The 22,601-nt window shown below is 67.1% G+C and overlaps 1 protein-coding gene across 3 annotated transcripts in view; it reads left to right on the top strand.

Annotated features, from left to right (window-relative positions):
- The first annotated feature begins 8,953 nt into the window (after positions 1-8,953).
- PRKCZ (protein kinase C zeta) overlaps positions 8,954-22,601 on the top strand; it is an 82,666-nt gene continuing 69,018 nt past the window's right edge. The window contains 4 exon segments of one of the 3 annotated variants that reach the window (NM_001082758.1): positions 9,068-9,230; positions 12,743-12,864; positions 13,982-14,071; positions 15,799-15,849. In NM_001082758.1, coding sequence (NP_001076227.1) covers positions 9,160-9,230; positions 12,743-12,864; positions 13,982-14,071; positions 15,799-15,849 — 334 coding nt within the window. In that variant the 5' untranslated portion in view covers positions 9,068-9,159. 3 annotated transcript variants of the gene reach the window in all.

Genomic DNA, 22,601 nt, shown 5'->3' with positions numbered 1-22,601 from the left:
GCAGCCTGTGAGCTCAGCCGCGACCGGTGGCCCTGGCCCTGTCGGGAGCTGCCGGCCACCTGCTCACATCGCTGTCTTCATCGTCGTCCTCTCTGTGCCCACCCAGAGTGGGGACCCAACAGGAGGCACTGCTGCCCCCGCGAGCTCTTGCTGCCCACGGGCAGTCCTTGGCGCCGTGCCGCTTCTGCCTGGGGGCTGGACTCCGCGGGCGGGGGACAGGGAGGGTTCTTGGGGCCCTGGGTGTGACCTCGGGTGGTCCCACGCAGCCTCTGCATCTACGAGGGGGACGTGGGCTGGGCTCCCCTCAGCCACCTGCGCCTGGGGTCCTCCCTGCCCCGTCTTCAGCAGTGCTCCAGCCTCCGAGCCTCCTGCCCCCAGGGCCCAGGCGCTCTGATTGGCGGGGGCAGGGAGAGGCGTCCTGCCTGCGTGGGGGGCCCCAGGTCCCTTCCCCGGGGTCTGGGAGCTCCCGCAGCTCTGTCACCTAGCGCTGCTGACGCCAGCCGCCTTCCGGGAGCCCCCAGCTCTCCAGACCTCCTGGGGCCTCCCCGGCTTCCTCTGCAGCATGGGGCAGCCGCGGTGCCTTCCTCCTGGTTGTCGTGGTCACACAGCAGGGAGCACAGGGCCCGGCGCCCAGTGCCACGCAGTGCCATCTTGCTGCTTGGCCAAGCACGTGGCTGTGGTGGAGCCTGATCGGCCGGGCTGGGGAAGAAATGCGAGGGCTCAGGCTTGGCTGCTCCACTGCCCATCCAGCTCCCTGCTGTGGCCTGGGACAGCAGTGGAGGACGGCCCGGGTCCTCGGGCCCCTCTACCCGCGTGGGAGACCGGGAAGAGGCTCCCGGCTCCTGGCTTCGGATCGGCACAGCGCCGGCTGTTGTGGCCATCTAGAGAGTGAACCAGTGGATGGAAGACCTCTCTCCCTGTCTCTCTCCTCTGCCTCTCTCCCTCTCCCTCTCCCTGTCTCTGTCTCTCTCTATTCTTCTCTCTGTGTAACTCTGCCTTCCAAATAAATAAATAAATCTTGAAAAGGAAAGAAAAGAGGGCTCATGCTTGGACGACAGCCGTCAGACCAGCAGAGGGTGTGGGGATCCCGGCGCTGTCAGCTCCTGTGTAGCTCCGGAGGGCGGGCCTCGGGCTGAGGCTCGGGTCACTCCCTCCCCGAGGCCTCCCAGCCGAGACGCGGGGCGAGCCCACCTCCCCCAGGCCCGGGCTGCAGGAAGGGGCGAGCAGCCCTGGCGGGCAGCCACACGGGGTCAGAGGGCGGAGAGACGGCGGCTCCCCAGGGAACGGAGCCGGCCGGGGGGCAACGCAGGGCTGCCCCGTGGGAGTTGCACCCTGCCAGAGGAAGGCGAGGTCAAAGGTGAAGCGAGGGGCGGGGCGCGGCTCTGGACCGAGCACCCAGAGGAGCAGCTCAGGGCAAGGGTTGGGGGGGCGTCCGCGCGGCGTCTCTGCGGGAGGCTGCGGTTCTCCGAGTGCCCCGGGGTGTGTGAGAGTGTGTGCGCATGTGTGTGAGAACATTACACACATGCACGAACACATATGTGTGAGCGAGCACATGTGAACATCGCACACATGCACACATGTGTGAGCATTGCACTGTGACCGTGTGCAGGTGTGAGCGTGTGCACGTGTGTGAGAGCTTGCACACGCATGCATGAGCATGTGTGCACATGTATGAGAGCATGCACACGCGTGTGAGCGCTGCATGTGTGTGCACACATGTATGCACGTGTGGGCCCCTCCCTCACGGCCTGGGACTCCACTTTTGGGGTTCTGCATGGGTGACTTCATTTTTTAAATGAAGATTTATTTATTTATTTATTTGAGAGCAGAGCGACCTTCTGGGCAGGGGTCACCAGGGGTCAGCGGGGCCGAGTCGGGCTCTGGCCGCAGCGGGCAGCCCCCGGGGGGGCAGCCTGGCCTCTGCCTGCGGGAGCCCCGGCCTTCAGAGGCGGGGGCCCCGGGAGCTGCTCCCTGCAGGGGAAGCTGGACGCTCTCCAGTGAGAGGCCCGGACACAGCCGGGCCGCGCGGCCTTCCTGCTGGGCAGGGCCCTGGCTGCCCATCTGCTGCTTGCCGGGGCCAGCGTCAGTCCTTCCGTCCGGCCAGAGCTGCTCCCACCTGGCCGGAGCGAGTGCCAGGGCGGGTGAGCTCGCTCCATCCCAGAGGCCGCGGCCCTGCTGGTCACAGGGAGCCCACGATGGGCTTGGGTCCCCCGTGCTTCTGGCTGCGCTCACTTTGCCCTGGACGCCGCGGCCGTCCCAGGTCCTGCCCTCCCGCCGTGGGCGCCACGGCCTCCAGGACTCCTCCGAGCGGAGCCCAAGCCCCGGCAGTGTCTGAGCAATGCCAGGCGTGCGGGGGTGGGGTGTGTGTGGCCCCATCCGAGCTCCCCTGGACACGCTGGGGGGAGGGGTGCAGCCCTGGGGAGGGGGCTCAGGCTGTGGGCTGGGAGACCCTGCCCACCCCACACCCCCAGTCCCTCTCCGCGATCATTTGAGGTAACCACGATTTTGTCTATTTTTATGAAGCTAAAATAATACTCGTAGCAGCCCCACGCGCCTGCCTGCATTGCCATGGCGACGTGGTCCTGGCACAGCCCCTCCGACCGGCTCCCACAAGGTCTTAAATAACCCCAGGCGGGGGATGGGGTGCCGGCGGGCAGGGTCCGACTCTGAGTGGCCACACAGGAGCGCAGCTGCCCGTCCACCCACGAGGACCAGACGGGTCTGGCCCAGGCCTGGTCCTCAGTCCCCATGCAGGCCCCAGGAGAGTGAACCCATTCTGCGGCCACGTCCAGCCCAGAGATAAAGCGGGGCAGCTCCCCCCACACCCCACAACCTGGGTCCTAGAGCCGCTGCTTGGCTCAGAGGGGTCCTCCGAGGAGCAGCACAACACAGCAGGTGCAGCTGGATCCCAGCTGTGGGGCTGAGCCCCCGGGAGGCTGGGGTGCGGGGAGCCCTGCCCAGCAGTGTCCAGGCCTTCCCTGCCGGGGCGTGGCGCCCTCCCAGCCCCTGTGCCCCCACTCCCAGCTCCTACACAGCCCCTGCCTTGCGCTCCCCCCTGCTAGGTGTGGCCTCACCCCGCCTCCTCCGGGGCGTGTACTTGACACACACGGGTGCACACGGAGGATTCACAGACGCACACTGAACACACACAGGCACATGCGTGTGCACACACGGGGTGTTGGGAACAGTCCTGGATTTTCAACAGGGACCACTTAAAAGTAACCCCGTGACGGGGGTGACTGCTGAGGCGGCACCCTGGGGTCCACGCTGGAAGGGTCCTAGACCTGCCTGCTGGCCACCTTGAGGGTGGAGCTCCATCCACTGCGGGCCAGACAAGAGGCCAGGGGCCGGTGTGCCCTTGTTGGGGGGTCCAGGCCGGCCAGGGTTTTGAGGTTGCCGAGGGCCCCGAGTCCTGGACCCGAGGCTGGACAGAGCACCCCCCACATCTGCCACTCACCAGGACCCCCCAGGAGGCTGCCTCCGCCCAGAGAAGGAGCCCCTGCCTCCATGGTGCCCCTCCTGCGCCCTCTCCTGGGGAAGCCCAGTACTGCGTGGGAGGTTCATGGGTGGAGCCGGGACCCAGCCCAGGGCCCTGCAGTGCCAGGCTAAATGTCAGCTGGCAGGCTCCTGCCAGGAATGCAGGTGGGGCAGGTGCACCTGGGGCTGAGACGCCGAGTGAACACGGACACAGGGGTGCAGGCAGACACACGGACACAGACACACAGACACAGACCCATGGACACAGGCACAGGGACCCAGGGGTGCAGGCAGACACACGGACACAGGCACAGGGACCCAGGGGTGCAGACACACAGGCACACGGACCCAGGACCACAGGTGTGGAAGGTGCACCTGGGGCCGAGATGCCGAGTGAACACGGACCCAGGGATGCAGACAGACACATGGACACAGGCACAGGGACCTAGGGGTGCAGACGGACACACGGACACAGACACACAGACTCAGACCCATGGACACAGGCACACGGACCCAGGACCACAGGTGCGGCAGGTGCACCTGGGGCCGAGATGCCGAGTGAACACGGACCCAGGGATGCAGACAGACACATGGACACAGGCACAGGGACCTAGGGGTGCAGACGGACACACGGACACAGACACACAGACTCAGACCCATGGACACAGGCACACGGACCCAGGACCACAGGTGCGGCAGGTGCACCTGGGGCCGAGATGCCGAGTGAACACGGACCCAGGGATGCAGACAGACACACGGACGCAGGCACAGGGACCCAAGGGTGCAGATGGACACAGGCACAGAGACCCAGGGGTGCAGATGGACACACGGACACAGGCATAGAGACCCAGGGGTGCAGATGGACACATGGGCTCAGGTACAGGCACAGGGACACAGACACACGGACGCAGGCACAGGGACCCACAGACAGACACACAGACACGGGGTGCAGACACACGGATGCAGACACAGACAGTTACACACCGGGGCTCGGCACAGCGGCCGGGGAGTGCAGCAGGATAAGCCCCCACCTGCGATGCTGCACCCCGCCTGGAGGTGCCAGTTCGAGTCCTTGCTACTCCGCTCCCATCCAGCCCCTGCTATGCCTGGGGGGAGCAGTGGTGGCCCAGGTTCATGGGCCCCTGCACCACATGGGAGACCCGATGCAGCGCCTGGCTCCAGGCTTTGGCCTGGCCCAGCACGGACCACTGCAGCCACTCGGGGCGTGAAGCAGAGGGTGGACGCGCTCGCTCGCTCTCTCCCTCTCTGTCACTCTGCCTTTCGAATAAATAAATCCTTTTTGAAAAACAGGCTCTTTCACAACCTGTGGACACAGACAGACGCTGCACACACATGCGGGGGAAGTGGATGTCACCGTGCGACCCGTGATCTGTGACACAGAAAGGAAGCCTCTGTGACACGTGTCCTGTGCCTGCGTCCGCCTCGGCTCGCGTGCCAAACACCTGTCAGTGAGCGCTCTGGGCTCTTCCTGTGCCCGCACGGCCAGTCGCACAGCTGGCAAGGCCACCTCCAGACACAAGTTCCACACGCCAGTCCCTCTTCCTGGGGTCCCCCTCTGGAGGCGGGGTCAGAGGGAGTGGTCATGTGTCCGTGACTTGGTCGGCTCCCATCCGAGAGCTGTCTCAGGACCTTGCTGGAAGGAAACCAGGCACCGGGCCGGCTGTGCCGGAGCAGAGCCAGGGACAGGCTTGGGGGTCCCCTCCCCAGGGCCCCTCGCCCTTCCCTCGGCTGCCACTGGGCGGCCACCCGGACCTGCACTGGCCGGGGCGAGGCCCGGAAGTGGACCTCCCAGCCGTGCCTTCACCTCCCCGTGGCCGTGTCACACCCAGCCTGTGTCACCGGTGTCGCTAGGAGCACTCTCCATGCTGGAACCAACAGGTGTCTGTGGTCGGGAGAGGACAGTGGTCTGGGCCAGTTCTGTGCAGAGACGGCCAGGTGGGAAGGACGCACGCTGGCTGCCCCAGGGCCCTGCCCGCAGCGGCCCCTGCTCCAGGCTAGGGCTCCAAGTGTCACCTGCAGGCTCCGCCCACCCCAGGAGGCCCAAGCAGACCAGGAAACCTGAGCAGGCGCCCCAGCCACGCCCACCTGCGCTCCAGGGGGCGGGGCCTGCGAGGCGGGGAGTAAACAGCCTGTTCTGTCACCAGGGCCTCCCCGGTGTGGCCTCCGGGACTCCTCCCCCTTGGCCTGCCCCCACCTGCCCAGAGGCTGCCCAGCGGTCAGTGCTGTGGACCAGGGGCCCAGAGAGGTTTTCCAGGAGCACCTCCTCCCTGGGAGCCTGGGGCGGGTGCGTGGGGAGTGGGACCCAGCAAGGCCTCCCCCCAGGTCAGGACTGCTGCCCACCCCCCCCAGAGCAGACCAGAGGCCCCCCCGGGACAGGGGCTGGCACAGGGCTCCCTGCCGGGCGGCCAGGATCAGACCCGGCACCGGCTTCCCTGGGTAGAAAGGGCTCCAGGGCCAGGCCTGCCCTTGTGTCCAGCAGGGCCTTGGGCGGGGCCTGTCCGAGAAATGCTGCCCAGTGGACAGAGAGGGCCCAGGCCGGCCCATCTGCCTGCAGGGGCAGTGACACTGGGGGGCAGTGACGCTGGGGGTGTGGGGCCTTGGGGGGCAGTGACACTGGGGGTGTGGGGGCCTGGGGGGGCAGTGACACTGGGGGTGTGGGGCCCTGGGGGGCAGTGACACTAGGGGTGTGGGGCCCCTGGGGTGCAGTGACACTGGGGGTGTGGGGGCCCTGGGGGCAGTGACACTAGGGGTGTGGGGGCCCTGGGGGGCAGTGACACTGGGGGTGTGGGGGCCCTGGGGGCAGTGACACGCTGGGGGTGTGGGGGCCTGGGGGGGCAGTGACACTGGGGGTGTGGGGCCCTGGGGGCAGTGGTGCTCTGGGGGTGTGGGGCCCTGGGGGGCAGTGACACTGGGGGTGTGGGGGCCCTGGGGGCAGTGACACTGGGGGTGTGGGGCCCTGGGGGCAGTGGTGCTCTGGGGGTGTGGGGCCCTGGGGGGCAGTGACACTGGGGGTGTGGGGCCCTGTGAGGGACAGTGGTGCTCTGGGGGTGTGGGGCCCTGAGAGGGACAGTGGTGCTCTGGGGGTGTGGGGCCCTGGGGGGCAGTGGTGCTCTGGGGGTGTGGGGCCCTGGGGGGCAGTGACACTGGGGTATTGGGCCCTGGAGGGCAGTGGTGCTCTGGGGGTGTGGGGGCCCTGTGGGGGGCAGTGACACTAGGGGTGTGGGGGCCCTGTGGGGGGCAGTGACACTAGGGGTGTGGGGGCCCTGTGGGGGGCAGTGACACTGGGGGTGTGGGGGCCCTGGGGGGCAGTGACACTGGGGTGTGGGGCCCTGGGGGGCAGTGGTGCTCTGGGGGTGTGGGGGCCCTGTGGGGGGCAGTGACACTGGGGGTGTGGGGCCCTGGGGGGCAGTGGTGCTCTGGGGGTGTGGGGGCCCTGTGGGGGCAGTGACACTGGGGGTGTGGGGCCCTGGGGGGCAGTGACACTGGGGTTGTGGGGGCCCTGTGGGGGCAGTGACACTGGGGGTGTGGGGCCCTGTGGGGGGGCAGTGGTGCTCTGGGGGTGTGGGGCCCTGGGGGGGCAGTGACACTGGGGGTGTGGGGCCCTGGGGGGCAGTGGTGCTCTGGGGGTGTGGGGCCCTGTGGGGCAGTGACACTGGGGGTGTGGGGGCCCTGGGGGGCAGTGGTGCTCTGGGGGTGTGGGGGCCCCTGTGGGGGGCAGTGACACTAGTGGTGTGGGGGCCCCTAGGGGGGCAGTGGTGCTCTGGGGGTGTGGGGGCCCTGTGGGGGGCAGTGACACTAGGGGTGTGGGGGCCCTGTGGGGGGCAGTGTGCTCTGGGGGTGCAGGGCCCCTGCAGGAGGGGCCTGTGTCCACCCAGGGGAACCTGGCTCTCCCACACTCACCAGGAAGTGCCACAGGCTCTCAGCGGCTCTCCAAGCTCAAGGGGACCAGGCACAGCCTTGGTCCAGGGTCTCCCTCTGGAGCCCCCCACAGCCACCTCCATCCCACTGCACTGCCTTGCCTCGCCGTGGCCCGGCCGCGGTGCCCTGCCTGCCCTCCTGTGGGGACAGGGAGTCCAGCAGAGACGGGTGAATGGACAGTCTGCCTCCTGGGCGTGGCCCTGTTAGTGAACACTCGGGAAGTTCAACACAGCCCTGAAGCCAGGTTTTCCTGGGGAGGTGGGGGAGGGGGGACTGCATGTGCCAAGGCCCTGGGGCAGCAGGGGGGCCGTGAACCAGGGTGGGGACTTGGCTTTTCTCTGAGTGATGGGAACCTTTGGGGGGCTTGGAACTGATGGACAGATGGACGGACACACAGACTGGAGAGGAGCCCAGTGTGGAGAGGGCGTGGCTTGGGCCAGGAGTCACAGTGGAATCGAGGGCTCCACGTTGGGTGCTGGGACCGTGTTGGTGCAGCTGCCAGGGCCTGCAGACACAGAAATGTGGTGTTGGAGGGAGGGGCCCGAAGGAACCCCTGGAAAGACCCTGGCTGGGCAGGGGTGGGGAGGGGGAGTGCCTAGGGGGAGGGGCCTCGGAGCTCGCAAGAGAACCGGCTGAGGCTGCAGGCCGCAAGTGGGGGCAGCCAAGGTCCCGTCAGGAAGAGAGTGACCCCTGAGGTGTGTGATAAAGTGGCCGCAGAGGGGAGGGGCAGTCTGTGCCACAGAGGCGCAGGGAGCGCGGCTGAGCGCGGCCACGCAGGGAGCCTCAGCCACCGCTAGGGAGAGGGCAGTGTCCACCGGGCCCTCCGCGGTCAGCCCACGGGTCCGGGCATGAAAGCTGGAAGCACCGCGTAGGAGCGCCTGGCTCCCGCTGCCCGCCGATGCGCAGGTGCCGGCCGGGCTCTGCGGCCTGGGAGACCCTGGTGCACCTCCTGGCTCCCGGCTCCGGCCTGGCCATGGCTGCTGCGGGCACTGGGGAGACCCAGCGGATGGAAGATCCCTCTCTCTCTCTCTCTCTCTCTCTCTCTCTCTCTCTCTCTCTCTCTCTCTCTCTCTCTCTGCCTTTCCGAGACACCGCGGACGGCTGAGAAGCCCTTGCACCGGCTCCGCGGACTGGGACCGCGCGAGTGTGGACCGCTTCCCCCGGTCGCGGCGTCGGGCTCCGCGGGCCGGGGCGGCCGCACCTCGCTCTCCGCGTCCGCACGGCGCCGGCTGCTCGGCCGGGCGCGTCCCGCAGACCCCGGGGGCGCGGCTCCCCGCCGGCTCCCCGCCGGCCGGACCGAGCCCGGGGCGGCGGGGCGGGGCCGGCCGCGCGCTCCCATTGGCCGCAGGTGCGGCCGCGCCCGCGCGCAGGTAGACACCTCCGCGCCCGCCATTGGGCGGTGCCGCGAGGTCCCCCGGGGATTGGCCCAGGTGGCCGCCCCGCCTCGCCCTCATTGGCCGCAGGTGCCACCGCCCCCGCCCCGGGACCGCCCGCCCCGGACCGCCCGCCCCGCCGATTGGCCGGCGACTCGCCCGGGTCGGCCATATTCGGGACGGGCCGGAGCCCCGCGCGTCCCCCGCCCCCTGCGCGTCCCTGCCGACCGCGCCCCCGGCCCGCGCGAGTTCCGAGGACTTGGCCCGTCCGGCCCGGGACTCCGGCACCGCCCGCTGCGCTCCGCGCCCCGGCTCCGCCATGGCCCGAGGGCGCGGGACGCGGCGCTGACGGCGGCCAGCGGGGCGCGCCATGCCCAGCAGGGCCGGCCCCAAGATGGACGGGAGCGGCGGCCGCGTCCGGCTGAAGGCGCACTACAGCGGGTGAGCGCGGGGCCGTCGGGGGTCGGCGGGAGCGGGCCGGGGAGGCCTCCCGCGCGCGGCGTCCCGGTTGTTGGCGTTTGGCCGGGGAAGCGGACCGCGGGGCGGACAGGACGGACGCCCGTCGGCGGGGACCGAAGTTTCCATCCGATTCTGGAAGCGAGGGCGGGGTTTGCGGACTTTCCGCCGCGCACCGAGTTTGAAAGCCGGGCCGGGACTTCGCGGAGGCGCCACACACGGCCGAGGCCGCCTCGCTGCGGCCCGCGGGGCCCGGAGCGCCGTGAAACGGGGCGGGGAGCGGGAGCCGCCCGTGGTCAGCGAGCCGTCCGGCCCGGCCCCGGGAGCGCGGGACGCTTGGCCGCCGCCCTGGGCAGCCGCGGCGGGGGCTGCGCCCAGGTGCGGCGCCTGGCGCTGCCGGAGGATCCTGGACAGCAGCCGGGGCCGCCCGCGGCTTCCCGCTAAGGGTCGGCCTCGGGTCCGGCACCCTCCTGGCACCCATGGTGGCAAGCGGAGCCGCGGGCGCGGGCGCAGGCGGCAGGGCTGGCACCTGCGGATCTGGGTCTGGCCTCGGCAGTGCCCTGCCCTGGAGGACATGGGTCAGCTTCTGGCCTCAGGGTGGACGTTGGGGGTCTCCAGTGGGGACTCGGGGGGCTGGGGTTTCTCCTGCCCCCCTGGGAGGCCCCGGGCGTGGGTGTTGGTGGGGTTGGTGCCTTTGGTGCCAGAGCCAGAGGGAGCAGGATTTCTGGGAGACTGACCGGCCGGGCCCCTCCCCCAGAAGGTCTCAGCCCTGGCTGGTGGGGTGTCCGCCCGGGACGGAGGCCTCCGGCTCCTGGGTTCTGTGCTGGGTGCCCCCAGCCTCTCCCAGACTGTCCAGGTCCATCCTGGCCAGGAGCCAACATTCTCAACAGGTGCTGCTCGGCAGTGCGGCCTTGGTGGGAGGGCGGGGGGCACCTGGGCTCTGACCCGGCGGACCCCCGGGCTCGGGGCTGGGCTGTTGGCCACCCCCTCCCTCTCTTTGGCCCCTGGGGAGGCTCCGGTTACTGGTGATGGGCAGGGAAATTCAACCTGCGCACTCTGGTTTCCCGGCTGAGGCGGAGCCCCTCGCCCGTCCTTCCTCCCCTCCCTTGCCTGCCCCTCTCTCTCCCTCCCTTTTCCTCTTTTCCCTCCCCCGCCCTTCCTCTCCCTCCCCTTCCTCTGCCTCCCTCCTCCCTCCCTCCATCCCCGCACCTGCCACGCAGACGGGAAGTTCTGTCCCCGGGGGGTGGGGGGGCGCTGAGGCCTGGCCAGGTTGAGGCCCTTCTTTGGAAGGGGGGTCCTCGGCCACCCCTTGCCCTTTGACCCCCAGGGCCTTTCCCTGTCAGACGGCCACCGGGAACGAGAGGGTCCCCGGGGAGGGCGCCAGGCTTCAGGACCCTGCTGCTGCCGGCCCTGCGTCCCCCCCAGCCTTCGTCCTGGGGCCCTGGGCTTGAGGAGCTGGGCCCAGGACGCAGGGGGGCAGGGAGGGCCCACCAGCAGCCCGGATGTCCCTGGCTGTGCCGCTGCGCCCTGGCGCCCGGAGGGGCTGCTTCACCCGGGCCTGGGAGGTGACTGGGCTGCAGTCCAGCCGCAGCTGGGCCCTGCCAGGCCCTGGAGTTTCTGACCTGACCTCAGGTGCGGGGCATTGGGGGATGGGAAGCGGTCAAAGGTGAACCCCTAGGTCAGGCGGCCAGTGTGCGGGGCAGTGTGGGTGACCCCCACTGATGAGCCACACGACGGGCGCTGCCGCAGCACTGGGGTGGTCGTCCCCGTGACTGGGGGCTGCTGAGCAGAGGGACCCCGGGTGCCCGAGGCTCTGGGTGTGCTGCTCACAGAGCTGGGGTGTGCGTGAGCCGGGCTCTGGCTGGGCTGGGCACTGGGGGTGAAGCGAGGGTGGAGGACCTGCTGTCTTTCAGGTAAACAATAAGTGAGGACAGAGGGGCCTGTTGTAACCGAGGCCTCAGGGGGCCACGGGCAGCACCCCGCAGGCACCCCTACCCCACCACTGGGGGGCACCAGCAGACACCCCACCCCTACCTCTGGGGGCACCATGCAGACACCCCCACCCCTACCTCTGGGGGCACCAGCAGACACCCCCACCCCGCCCCTACCTCTGGGGACACCATGTAGACACCCCCACCCTGCCCCTACCTCTGGGAACACCATGCAGATGCACCCCCACCCCACCCCTACCTCTGGGGACACCATGCAGACACCCCCACCCCGCCCCTACCTCTGGGGGCACCATGCAGACACCCCCACCCCGCCCCTACCTCTGGGGACACCATGCAGACACCCCGCCCCTACCTCTGGGGGTACCATGCAGACACCCCCACCCTGCCCCTACCTCTGGGGACACCATGCAGACACCCCCACCCCGCCCCTACCTCTGGGGGTACCATGCAGACACCCCCACCCCGCCCCTACCTCTGGGGACACCATGCAGACACCCCCCACCCCGTCCCTACCTCTGGGGACACCATGTAGACACCCCCACCCTGCCTCTACCTCTGGGAACACCATGCAGATGCACCCCCACCCCACCCCTACCTCTGGGGACACCATGCAGACACCCCTGCCCCACCCCTACCTCTGGGGACACCATGCAGACACCCCACCCCACCACTGGGGGGCTGGGTCCGAGCCTTCCAGCGCCTGTGCTCAGAGACTGCTCGGAGACTCCTGGACCGCGAGCTCTTGGTGAGGCTGTGATTCCTGCTCCGGCCTGGCCTTGAGGGAATCCCTTCTGTCCACAGGTGGGGGCAGGAGGGGCGGGGCCGCTGTCCCCTTCACCGGGTGTCCAGTCCCACCGTGGTGGCCGCCTCCGACCTGTTGGGTCACAGCTGCAGGCTGCCACCCGCCGTTCCCCAGGGTCTGAGAATTCCGCCTCCAGTTGCTAATCAGAACCCCCCCCCATTCATGCCCTGTGGTGTGGGAGGGGCTGCGGGTCTTTCACCTTAAAGAAGCCGGGGGCCTGCCCTCCCCATCCCCCGACGGTCACCTTTGGGCAGACGGAATCTGGGAGCCCAGCAGCAGCCACTGTCTGGATCCCTCCTGGGGGCGTGGGGGGCCTCCCTGACCTTTGCTCCCAGGAGATCTTTTTTCTCTGCATGGTGGAATTTGTGCTGTTAATTTTTAAACACTGCAGTCGGCTGGCGTTGCTGGTAAAGCCGCTGCCTGTGCCCGTGGGCGCCGGTTCGAGTCCCGGCTGCTCCACTTCGATCCAGCTCCCCGCTAAAGCACGTGGAAAAGCAGTGGAGGATGCCCAAGTGCTTGGGCCCGGCACCCACGTGGGAGACCTGGTGAAGCTCCTGGCCCTGGCTGTTGCAGCCCTCTGGGGAGTGGACCAGCAGGTGGAGCGCCCCCTCTGGCACTCTGTTTGGGACAGGGAGGGCTGTCATCTTGGGCAGAATTTTGTCTCGTGGATCTGAGCAACGATATGGCTCCCCGGGGATCCGCCTTTAGCCCCTGCGACGGGCGTCCGTGTTCTCTTTGCCCAGGGACATCTTCATCACCAGCGTGGACGCGGCCACCACCTTCGAGGAGCTCTGTGAAGAAGTGAGGGACATGTGCGGCCTGCACCAGCACCACCCCCTCACCCTCAAGTGGGTGGACAGCGAAGGTGCGGGCCTGCTTTCCCCTGGGCGCGGACATGCTGTGGGCTCCGTGCATGCCGTGGGCAGGTCGCCTGCTCCGTCCTGTGCTGGGCGTCCCTGGCAGGTGGCTCGGCGAGGGGAGCCCACCTCCCTCCCTTGCTCCCTCCCTCGCTGCCTCCTTTCCTCTCCCTCCTCTTTGTCTCCATCCCCCTCATGCAGTCAGACACCCATCCTAGCATCTGCGGAGTGGGGAGTCCGTCCAGGGTGGACCCCTTCCCATTGGCTGACTGAGGATGCACCCAAGTGGGCGGAGCCTTGTGGAAGCTGTGTCTCTGTGTCCAGCCTCGTGGTGGCCGTGTCTTCCAGCCTCGTGGTGGCCGTGTCTCTGTGTCCAGCCTCATGGTGGCCGTGTCTTCCAGCCTTGTGGTGGCCATGTCTCTGTGTCCAGCCTCATGGTGGCCGTGTCTTCCAGCCTCATGGTGGCCGTGTCTCTGTGTCCAGCCTCATGGCGGCTGTGTCTGTCAGTGTCCAGCCTCATGGTGGCCGTGTCTCTGTGTCCAGCCTCATGGTGGCCATGTCTTCCAGCCTCATAGTGGCCATGTCTCTGTGTCCAGCCTCATGGTGGCCATGTCTTCCAGCCTCGTGGTGGCCGTGTCTCTGTGTCCAGCCTCGTGGCGGCCGTGTCTCTGTGTCCAGCCTCGTGGCGGCCGTGTCTCTGTGTCCAGCCTCGTGGTGGTCGTGTCTTCCAGCCTCATGGTGGCCGTGTCTCTGTGTCTAGCCACATGGCGGCCGTGTCTCTGTGTCCAGCCTCGTGGTGGCCATGTCTCTGTGTCCAGCCTCATGGTGGCCGTGTCTCTGTGTCCAGCCTCGTGGCGGCTGTGTCTCTGTGTCCAGCCACATTTGCTCTGGGTTCGTGGCTTGTCCTGCCCAGTGAGAGAGGGGTGTCCTTCCCTGCTGTTGTTGCTTCTGTCCTGCTCAGTGGTCAGCGAGGGGTGGACTTGTGTCCCATCTGGGGTTGGCTGGGTCTCACATGGGGGCTGTGGGCTGCGGCTGTCCGGGGACCAGTTTCGGGGTGGCTGAGCCACAGCAGCCGACTCTGGCCTCGCATGCCCCTGACCCCCAGCGGTGTCCTTGCCCACACAGGTGACCCTTGCACGGTGTCCTCGCAGATGGAGCTGGGGGAGGCCTTCCGCCTGGCCGGCCAGCACAGGGACGACGGGCTCATCCTTCACGGTGAGTGGCGGCCGGCGGGGGCGGGGGCTGCCCAGGTGGGCGCAGCTGTGCCTGGGAGCAGGGGATGGAGGAGGCGTGGAGACCTCACTTTAACAGAACTGCAGGTGCTGGGTCCGTGCCGTCCGGTTTGGGTTTTCTCCCGCCATCTTGGTACCGCAAGGGGAGCTCAGGGTCCCCGGAGAGTCCGGCTGGGTGCGTGCGGGGGTCCTGTGCCCTCCCTCGCTGGGCCCCTGCACCTGGCACCCCCACCCGTGCCCCTCCCCGGGCTCAGGCTGTCGGGCCGCCCGGCCTGCCTGCAGCTCTGGGATTGGGGTGGGGCCGGGGCCCCCCGCTCCTCTGTCTGCCCCTCGGCCTTCCTGGCATTCCGGTTTGCCGCTCTGCTTCCTGGGGGGGGGGGGGTCGCACGTGGCAACGGCTGCTGCAGCCACATTTAACCCTTTCTGAGCCCCGCCTTCGAGCATCCATCGTGCAGGCCGAGTGTTAGGTGTTTAGTGCTGGGTGCTCCCTGTGCAGGCTCAGTGAGTGTTAGGGTGCTTAGTGCTGGGTGCTCCCTCGCGTAGATTCAGTGTCTGTTAGGGTGTTTAGTGCTGGGTGCTCCCTATGCAGGCACAGTGTCTGTTAGGGTGCTTAGTGCTGGGTGCTCCCTGTGTAGGCTCAGTGAGTGTTAGGGTGTTGAGTTCTGGATACTCCCTCATGCAGGCTCAGTGAGTGTTAGGTGTTTAGTGCTGGGTGCTCCCTGTGCAGACTCAGTGAGTCTTGGGTGCTTAGTGCTGGGTGCTCCCTGTGCAGACTCAGTGTCTGTTAGGGTGCTTAGTTCTGGGTGCTCCCTCGCGTAGATTCAGTGAATGTTAGGTGTTTAGTGCTGGGTGCTCCCTTGCGTAGACTCAGTGAGTGTTAGGTGTTTAGTGCTGGGTGCTCCCTCGCGTAGATTCAATGTCTGTTAGGGTGCTTAGTTCTGGGTGCTCCCTCGCTAGACTCAGTGAGTGTTAGGTGTTTAGTGCTGGGTGCTCCCTGTGCAGCTCAGAGTGTTAGGTGTTTAGTGCTGGGTGCTCCCTGTGTAGGCTCAGTGTTAGGTGTTTAGTGCTGGGTGCTCCCTGTGCAGCTCAGAGTGTTAGGTGTTTAGTGCTGGGTACTCCCTCGTGTAGACTCAGTGAGTGTTAGGTGCTTAGTGCTGGGTGCTCCCTCGCGTAGACTCAGTGAGTGTTAGGTGTTTAGTGCTGGGTGCTCCCTGTGCAGCTCAGAGTGTTAGGTGTTTAGTGCTGGGTGCTCCCTGTGCAGCTCAGAGTGTTAGGTGTTTAGTGCTGGGTACTCCCTCGTGTAGACTCAGTGAGTGTTAGGTGCTTAGTGCTGGGTACTCCCTCGTGTAGACTCAGTGAGTGTTAGGTGCTTAGTGCTGGGTACTCCCTCGCGTAGACTCAGTGAGTGTTAGGTGTTTAGTGCTGGGTGCTCCCTGTGCAGCTCAGAGTGTTAGGTGTTTAGTGCTGGGTGCTCCCTGTGCAGCTCAGAGTGTTAGGTGTTCAGTGCTGGGCTCTGCCCTGCGAGGGCAGAGCCGGAGTCTGGGGTGCGTGGAGATTCCTCCCTGTCCTGCGTTGCTGTCGCACCAGGGCTCCCCTGAAGGCGCCCCGGGACCCTCCCATGCTTTTGCCCTGAGGTTTCCGGGGGTCTCGGTCTCCCATCGGGGGTCTGGGCCGTCTGTGGACACTGACCTCTGTCTCCCTCCCCTGCAGTGTTCCCCAGCACGCCGGAGCAGCCAGGCATGCCGTGTCCCGGGGAAGACAGTGAGTGCCCCTGCCCCGCCCTGCTGCCCGCGAAGGCGGCGGCGCCGTGACCGTGGCCCTGCCTGGAGCCTGGCGGGGCTGAGCCAGCGTCCGTGCCTGCGAGGATGTCGGAGGGCCAGTGCCGCGGGCCCGCGCTGGCTGCACGGGGAGTGGCCGGCCTGCTCCCTCGATGGCAAAAGTGCCGAGGGGCCTTGACCCGTGGGAGGGAACGGGTCAGCCTGCGTCGGTCGGACGCTGGCCACGCCCCCGCCTTGTCGTCACCAGGGCCTGAGTGGGGGCACCTTCCCTGGGGTGTGAGGGATGGGACGGAGGGGGCTTCTCGCCTGGGCAGGACCCGGGTTTTGCCTGTGCTGGCCTCCAGGGCAGACACCCACGCTGCCTGCTCGGCCCCCAGCAGGGGTTCCCCAAGCCCAGCTCCCAGTGGGGGCTGAGGGTCGCACAGAGGCCAGGCGAGGAGGAGTGTGGTGCCAGGGGAGGCCCCTGTGCCACCTGTGTGGGCAGCTTTCGGGTCCTTGCGTGTGGGCCTGGCCCTGTGACCGTTCAGTGTGCGTCGCCTACTGCTGGGACCCTGTGCTCCACGCGTGTGGCCGTCAGGGAGGGCCTGGGCACCGTGGGCCTGCTGCCAAGGTGATCTTGGTGGGGACACTGTCCCACCCCAGGGGGCTCCGTCACTCAGGCCGGGGCCCTGGAGGGAGGGATCCCCGCGAGTGGGGGTGGGGTGAGCCGAGGCAGGGAATGCAGAGCGCGTGGCCGAGCCTGCAGGAGGCGCCGTGGGCAGAGTGGGCCCTTGCGATGCCTTCCCAGGTGGCTGAGGCTGGTGTGGGGGCAGGCAGGCGTCTCCCTGCCCGTGGCCCCACTCCAGGCTCTGGCGTCCACCCACTGGGCACCCAGCAAGCAGGAGTGACAAACGGTGCCGGCGTGAGAGCCCGGCTCCGTTCTGCCGCCAGCGGCCCCGTGGACGCGGCCCTCCAGGTGTTCCCGGCTTCCTGTCCACAAGCAGCGCTGCCCAGGGCCAGGGGTCAGTGCGAGGGCCAGCCTGCTGGGGGCGGCGCTCACGAGGGCACCGGTGGAGGACGGTGGCAGCGGCGAGGGCTGAATACCGTCCAGCGCATTCTGCACATACTTCTCCCCTCACTTGAGAAGTGCCCTGGAGCGAGGTTCGCAGCCGCAGCCACTTTAGAACACACACTCATGGCGCCTGGTCCACTCACGTGCCGTCTCCTCTGTCTGACTGTGTACCTGTGAGCCGGCCCAGCCCCGCCACCCTTGGTACCGCATGTAAGGAGGACCCCAGACCCACAGTCAGCGTGGTCACCATGGCAGCGGCTGAGTGAGGTCCCCCTGCTTGGCGGGACTTGGGCAGCGAGAGCCGCGTGGCGCTGGGCAGCGAGAGCCGCGTGGCGCTGGCCAGACGCTGCTCTGGACACTCGGCCTTGCTGTCCTGTCCCTGCCTTCCACACTCGCTGCTTCCCACCAACACCCACCCTGGCGCTGCCTGTGGCTCTCGGCTGCCCGTGGCCTGTCCTCGGGGCTGGGCGTGGCTCTCGGCTGCCCGTGGCCTGTCCTCGGGGCTGGGCGTGGCTCTCGGCTGCCCGTGGCCTGTCCTCGGGGCTGGGCGTGGCTCTTGTCCTGGCAGGCTGCCCGTGGCTCTTGTCCTGGCAGGCTGCCCGTGGCTCTCGGGCTGCCCGCGGCTCTTGCGGCTCTGAGGTCAGTAGAGTTGGGCACCTTTCAGGCACTTCACGGCCGTTTGTTCATCCTCCTGGAGTAGCGTCTACGCAGGTCCTCTGCACGCAACATCCAGGCACTTTTTGATGACGTGAGGGGAGCGAGCGGGATCTTCCACCCCTGGGTGGGGCGGGACTGGGACCTCACTCACGTCTCCCGTGGTGGGCAGGAGCCCCATCACACGCACCGCCACCAAGCCACCACCGCTGCGTCCAGGTCTGCAGGGCAGGGAGCCGAGTCGGGCGCCAGGCCCTGCACCTGGGGAGCCGAGTCGGGCGCCAGGCCCCACACCCGGGGAGCCAAGTCGGGCGCCAGGCCCCGCGCCCGGGCAGCTGAGTGGCACCAGGCCCCGCACCGGGACTCCCCGTGGGCCGCGGCGTCCTCACCAGCAGGCTGAGTGCCCAGCTGCTTTCCTGACAGCGAGTGCTGCCAGTTCTGTGAGTCCTTCAGAAAGTTCGCGGAAAATGGCGCTGAGAGATGCTCCCTTCGGTGCGCAGCGCCCCACTCCGCGCAGGTCCTCGCGCCGCGTGTTCTCCGCGAACTTTCAGAGACCCTCGAGTCCTGCGTGTTGAGTCCTTGCCCGACGTACGATGTTTTCTCTCCGTTACTGGCTGAATTTTTACTCTTAATAATACATTTTTAACGATTTATGTATTTATTTGAAAGGCAGAGTTACAGAGGCTGAGGCGTAGAGGCAGACAGAGGTCTTCCACCTGCTGGTTCATCTGGAGCCTCCTCCTGGTCTCCCACGTGGGTGCAGGGCCAAGCACTTGGACACCCTCCACTGCTCTCCCAGGCCACAGCAGAGAGCGGGATCAGAGTGGAGCAGCCGGGACTTGAACCAGCGCCCACATGGGATGCCGGCACCGCAGGCGACAGCTTTACCCACTGCACCACAGCGCCGGCCCCAGTAATGCATTTTAAAAAATTATTTTCTGGGGCTGGCATTGAAGCACAGTGGGTTAAGCCGCTGCCCACAACGCTAGTGTCCCATGCTGGTTCAAGTCCCGGCTCCTCCACTTCCGATCCACATCTCTGCTGTGGCCTGGGAGAGCAGTGGAGGATGGCCCAAGTCCTTGGGCCCTGCACCCGCGTGGGAGACCTGGATGGAGTTCCAGGCTTCTGGCCTCGTCTTGGCCTTTGTGGCCATTTGGGGAGTGAACCAGCAGATAAAAGATCTCCCTCTCCCTCCCCCTCCCTCCGTCTGTAACTCCACCTTTCAAACAAACAAGTCTTTTTTTTTTTTTTTTTTTTTTCCCCCAAAATATACTTGTTTAACTTACTTGGAAGGCAAAGAGACAGATCTTCCGGTCTGCCATCTGCTGGTTCACTCCCCATGTACCTACAAGCGCCGGGGCTGGGCCAGGCGGAGGCCTGGGGCTCGGCCAGGCTCCCATGTTGGGGGCAGGGCCCCCGGCACTTGGGCCACCATCTGTTGCCTCCCAGGGTTGGAAGCAGGCACTGGGATGTGGGTTGCAGGCGTGAGGGGCCACTGGCCTGCCACACCCGGCCACTGTCCTCTGGGGCCCTGTTGTGGGGTCAGCTCTGTCCTCTGGGGCCCTGTTGTGGGGTCAGCTCTGTCCTCTGGGACCCTGTTGTGGGGTCAGCTCTGTCCTCTGGGGCCCTGTTGTGGGGTAGCTCTGTCCTCTGGGGCCCTGTTGTGGGGTAGCTCTGTCCTCTGGGGCCCTGTTGTGGGGTCAGCTCTGTCCTCTGGGGCCCTGTTGTGGGGTCAGCTCTGTCCTCTGGGACCCTGTTGTGGGGTCAGCTCTGTCCTCTGGAACAGCACCGTCCTCTCCGCTGGACGTTGCTGGCACACCTGAGGGGCCCTGAGGGTTTACGTCTGGGCCCTGTCCTGTCTCCGTGGCTGGCCTGTCCGTCCGTCTCTACGGCAGTGCCACACTTCTGATTGTTGCCTTTGTAGTGAATTCTGGCACCAGGACCTGTGGGTCTTCCAGCTTTGTGCTTTTCCGGGAATGTTTCCCGCACAGGTCCCGGCGGCGGCCTTTCTGAGACGGGGTTGGCTGGATCTGCCGCCGGGCCCGTCTGGGCAGCTCTGCGCCGGCAGCCGGGGCCGGGGCCTGTCCCGCTGCCCTCTGTCCACGCTCCTGCGGCGTCTCTCACTGCTTGTCCTGAGTGTCCCCCCCCCCCCCCCGGCTGATTCCTGAGCGTTTTGTTCTGATGCTGCTGTAGGTGGGATTGTTCACGGTTGATGTGCAGACATGCAGCTGATAGAAACAGTTTTTTGAGGGGCCGAGACACGAGAGGGAGGGAGACAGGCAGGAAGAGGAGCCTCTGTCCGCTGGTCCGCCCCCCGGACGTGTGCAGCAGCAGGGCTGGGCCGCCGGGGCGGCAGAGACGCACGTTAGCAGGAAGCTGGCGCTGGGAGCAGAGCCAGGACTCGAACTCAAGCCCTCGCGTGTGGGACACAGGCGGCCAGGGCGCGGCCCGGCAGCGGGTCTCTGTGCCGAGCTCATGTCCTCGTGCTGGGCTGCGGCTGCCTGCGTTTACGATTGTGCCGTCTGTGAACAGAGACGATTTCACGTCTCCTCTCCCGTGGCCTGTGTGCGTGGACGTGGGAGGGCCAGCGTCCTTGCCTGCCCCCGGGCGGCTGGGGGCGCCTTGTTTCTGAGGGTTTCCCTCAGGAGGGCGCTGGGTTCTGCTGGGTGCCCGTGTGGGTGCCCCCCTTTGCCCTGGCATCCAGTGTCCTGCGTCGATGGACCTTGCGTCCCACGGAAAGTGCCGCGTGGCTGTGGCGTGCCTCCATAACGTGGCATCACGTTGGCTTCGCTCCTGATCCGTGGGGAGCCGAGGCGTTGGGGTTTTGCAGTGTGAACGGGGTCAGCGTCGGCCGCTCCGAGTGTTGCTGAACGCGCCCACGGGGCTGCCTGGCCAGGGCGTCTCCGCCGGCCGGTCTCAGGCCTGCCCGGGTCTCCGAGCGCCGGTCCCGGTCGATCTCTCTTTCCTCCAGGCTGTCAGGTCTGCTGGCCGGCAGAGTGTTCACGGAGCTCTTTGGAATTCCTGTCCTTTCCGTGGAACTCTGGGGCCGGCCCCGCTGTCTGATGGAAGTGGCTCAGGTCTTGCCCTCGCTCCCGACCCTCTCTGAGCACCAGCCGGGCCCCTCGCGCCCCAGTCGCTCTGTCTCCTCTTCTCGCACTGGCCCCTCCTCCGACCCCTGGCTTTTCCCAGCCCGGAGCTGGACGCTGGTGGTGGGTTTGAGAGCCCCCTTCCGTGTAGACGCCGGTCGGGGTGGACTTCCCGGTCAGTGCTAGGTCGCTGGGCCCCCGGGTTCTGTGGCTTCTCATTTCTGCTCATCTCTCGGATTTCCCGGTTTCCACTGTGATTCCACCTTTGACCCATCTTGTGTTTAGTTTTCGTAAATCGGTGAATTTCCCAATTTTCTCTGTTACTGACTCATGTATTTATTTTTATTTGAAAGGGAGACAGACAGATCTCCTATCCACTGATTTTCTTCCCAAATATCTACAACGGCCAGTGCTGGGCCAGGGTGAGGCCAGGAGCCAGGAGCTCCATCCAGGTCTCCCCGTGGGTGCCGGGGCCCCAGGTTGCATCAGCAGGGAGCTGGACTGGAAGGGGAGTGGCCGGGGCTTGAACCCAGGGCATGGACGTCCCAGCCAGCGTCTAAACCACTGCCGGGACGCTCGACGCCAACACTGGGTTGGACGTGGCCTGTGCGGCTGAGACGCCTCAGAGGAAGCCGCCAGCAGGCAGTTCAGGGTCCTCCCTCCATGGTCAGACCTCAGTCCAGGCCGGGGCCCCGTGAGTGTGGATGGCAGGTTCACCCGTGGTTGCTGAAAGCTGTGGGGGTGTGGACGGTGGCTGGGCTCTCTGGTCAGCCACAGGGCTGGCCTTGTGTGTCCAGGGCACTTGGAGGGGACAGGCGGGGCAGAGTAGGCAACGCCGTAAGGAATCCAGGCTCCCGGTGGTTTGGCCGGCGGCAGGACAGGACCTGCAGCAAGTCACGTGGCCTTGCGTGGCTTGCTGATGCGGATGAGGGGCAGCCCTGTGGCCTGGGGGATGCAGCGGTCAGACCTGGGCCACGCACTGCAGGGACCTGCGGGCGTGGCTGCCCTCCTGGTGACACACGGCAGACGAGTCCCTAGCCCAGGAGCCGTGGAGGCGAGATGCGTGTCCCCATCCCCCCTCTGTGGCTGTGGCCCCTGGGCCACCCTTGCCTGCCCAGACACAAGGCAGGGAGGCTCCAGGGAGCACCCAGCCCCAGCCTGTGCAGTGTCCAGTGCCACCATGAGTCCTTGTGTCCTGGACACCCTGGCTTGTGGACACCTTGCTCCCATCCTGCCTGTGTCCTCACGTGGCCTTCCCTGGTCTCTTCTCACACGGATGCTGGACTTAGGGTGCATCTGGGAGTCAGGATGGAGCCCCCACCCCGCTCGTCTCAAGACCCTCAGCTGATGACATCGCCCACGGCTCTCAGCTTTCTGGGGTCACCACGAGCCCCCCCACAGCGCTGCCCTCAGGCCCACCTGCCCGTCTCCTCGTGGGGTCGGGGCTGAGGCAAGGCTGGGGGGCCGTGGCCTGGGGCTGACGGTGGGTGGTGGGTTCACACCAGGCAGGGCGCTGGCCTGGCCCCGCTCGTCACAGCCCCACCCCCGCGGCCCCGCCTGCCCTCTGACCCTGAAGCCGTGCCCGTCCTACGCAGGTGAGCCTGCAGCAGCCCTGGGCGGGCAGGGGCTGTGGCTGGGGCCGGTCCCGGTGGGCACGGTGGGAGCCCAAGTGTCCATGGCAGCTTGAGGGCCCTGGGCTCTAACATCCAGATGGCGCACACTGCCGGCGCAGCCCCGGCTCAGCCAGGAGCCTGCTGGACCCGTTTCGTCCTCTGTAGGCGGGGCTGTGTGAGCAGTCGCCACTCAGGGAGACTCCGCCGCATCCAGTAGGATGGAACGTACCCCCCACGGAGTGCGCGCCAGTCTGGGGTGGGGTGGGGCTCCTGGGTGGTTGTTGGTGGGTGTTTGGTGAGTTGTTACACTGGGCTGTCCTTGGTTGTAGGT

The sequence above is a fragment of the Oryctolagus cuniculus genome, chromosome 7 (genome assembly GCF_051225735.1).
Source record: "Oryctolagus cuniculus isolate XC-2025 breed Fujian yellow rabbit chromosome 7, ASM5122573v1, whole genome shotgun sequence".
In the NCBI taxonomy this organism is placed as follows: domain Eukaryota; kingdom Metazoa; phylum Chordata; class Mammalia; order Lagomorpha; family Leporidae; genus Oryctolagus; species Oryctolagus cuniculus.
This window is presented reverse-complemented; position numbering and strand designations above follow the sequence as displayed.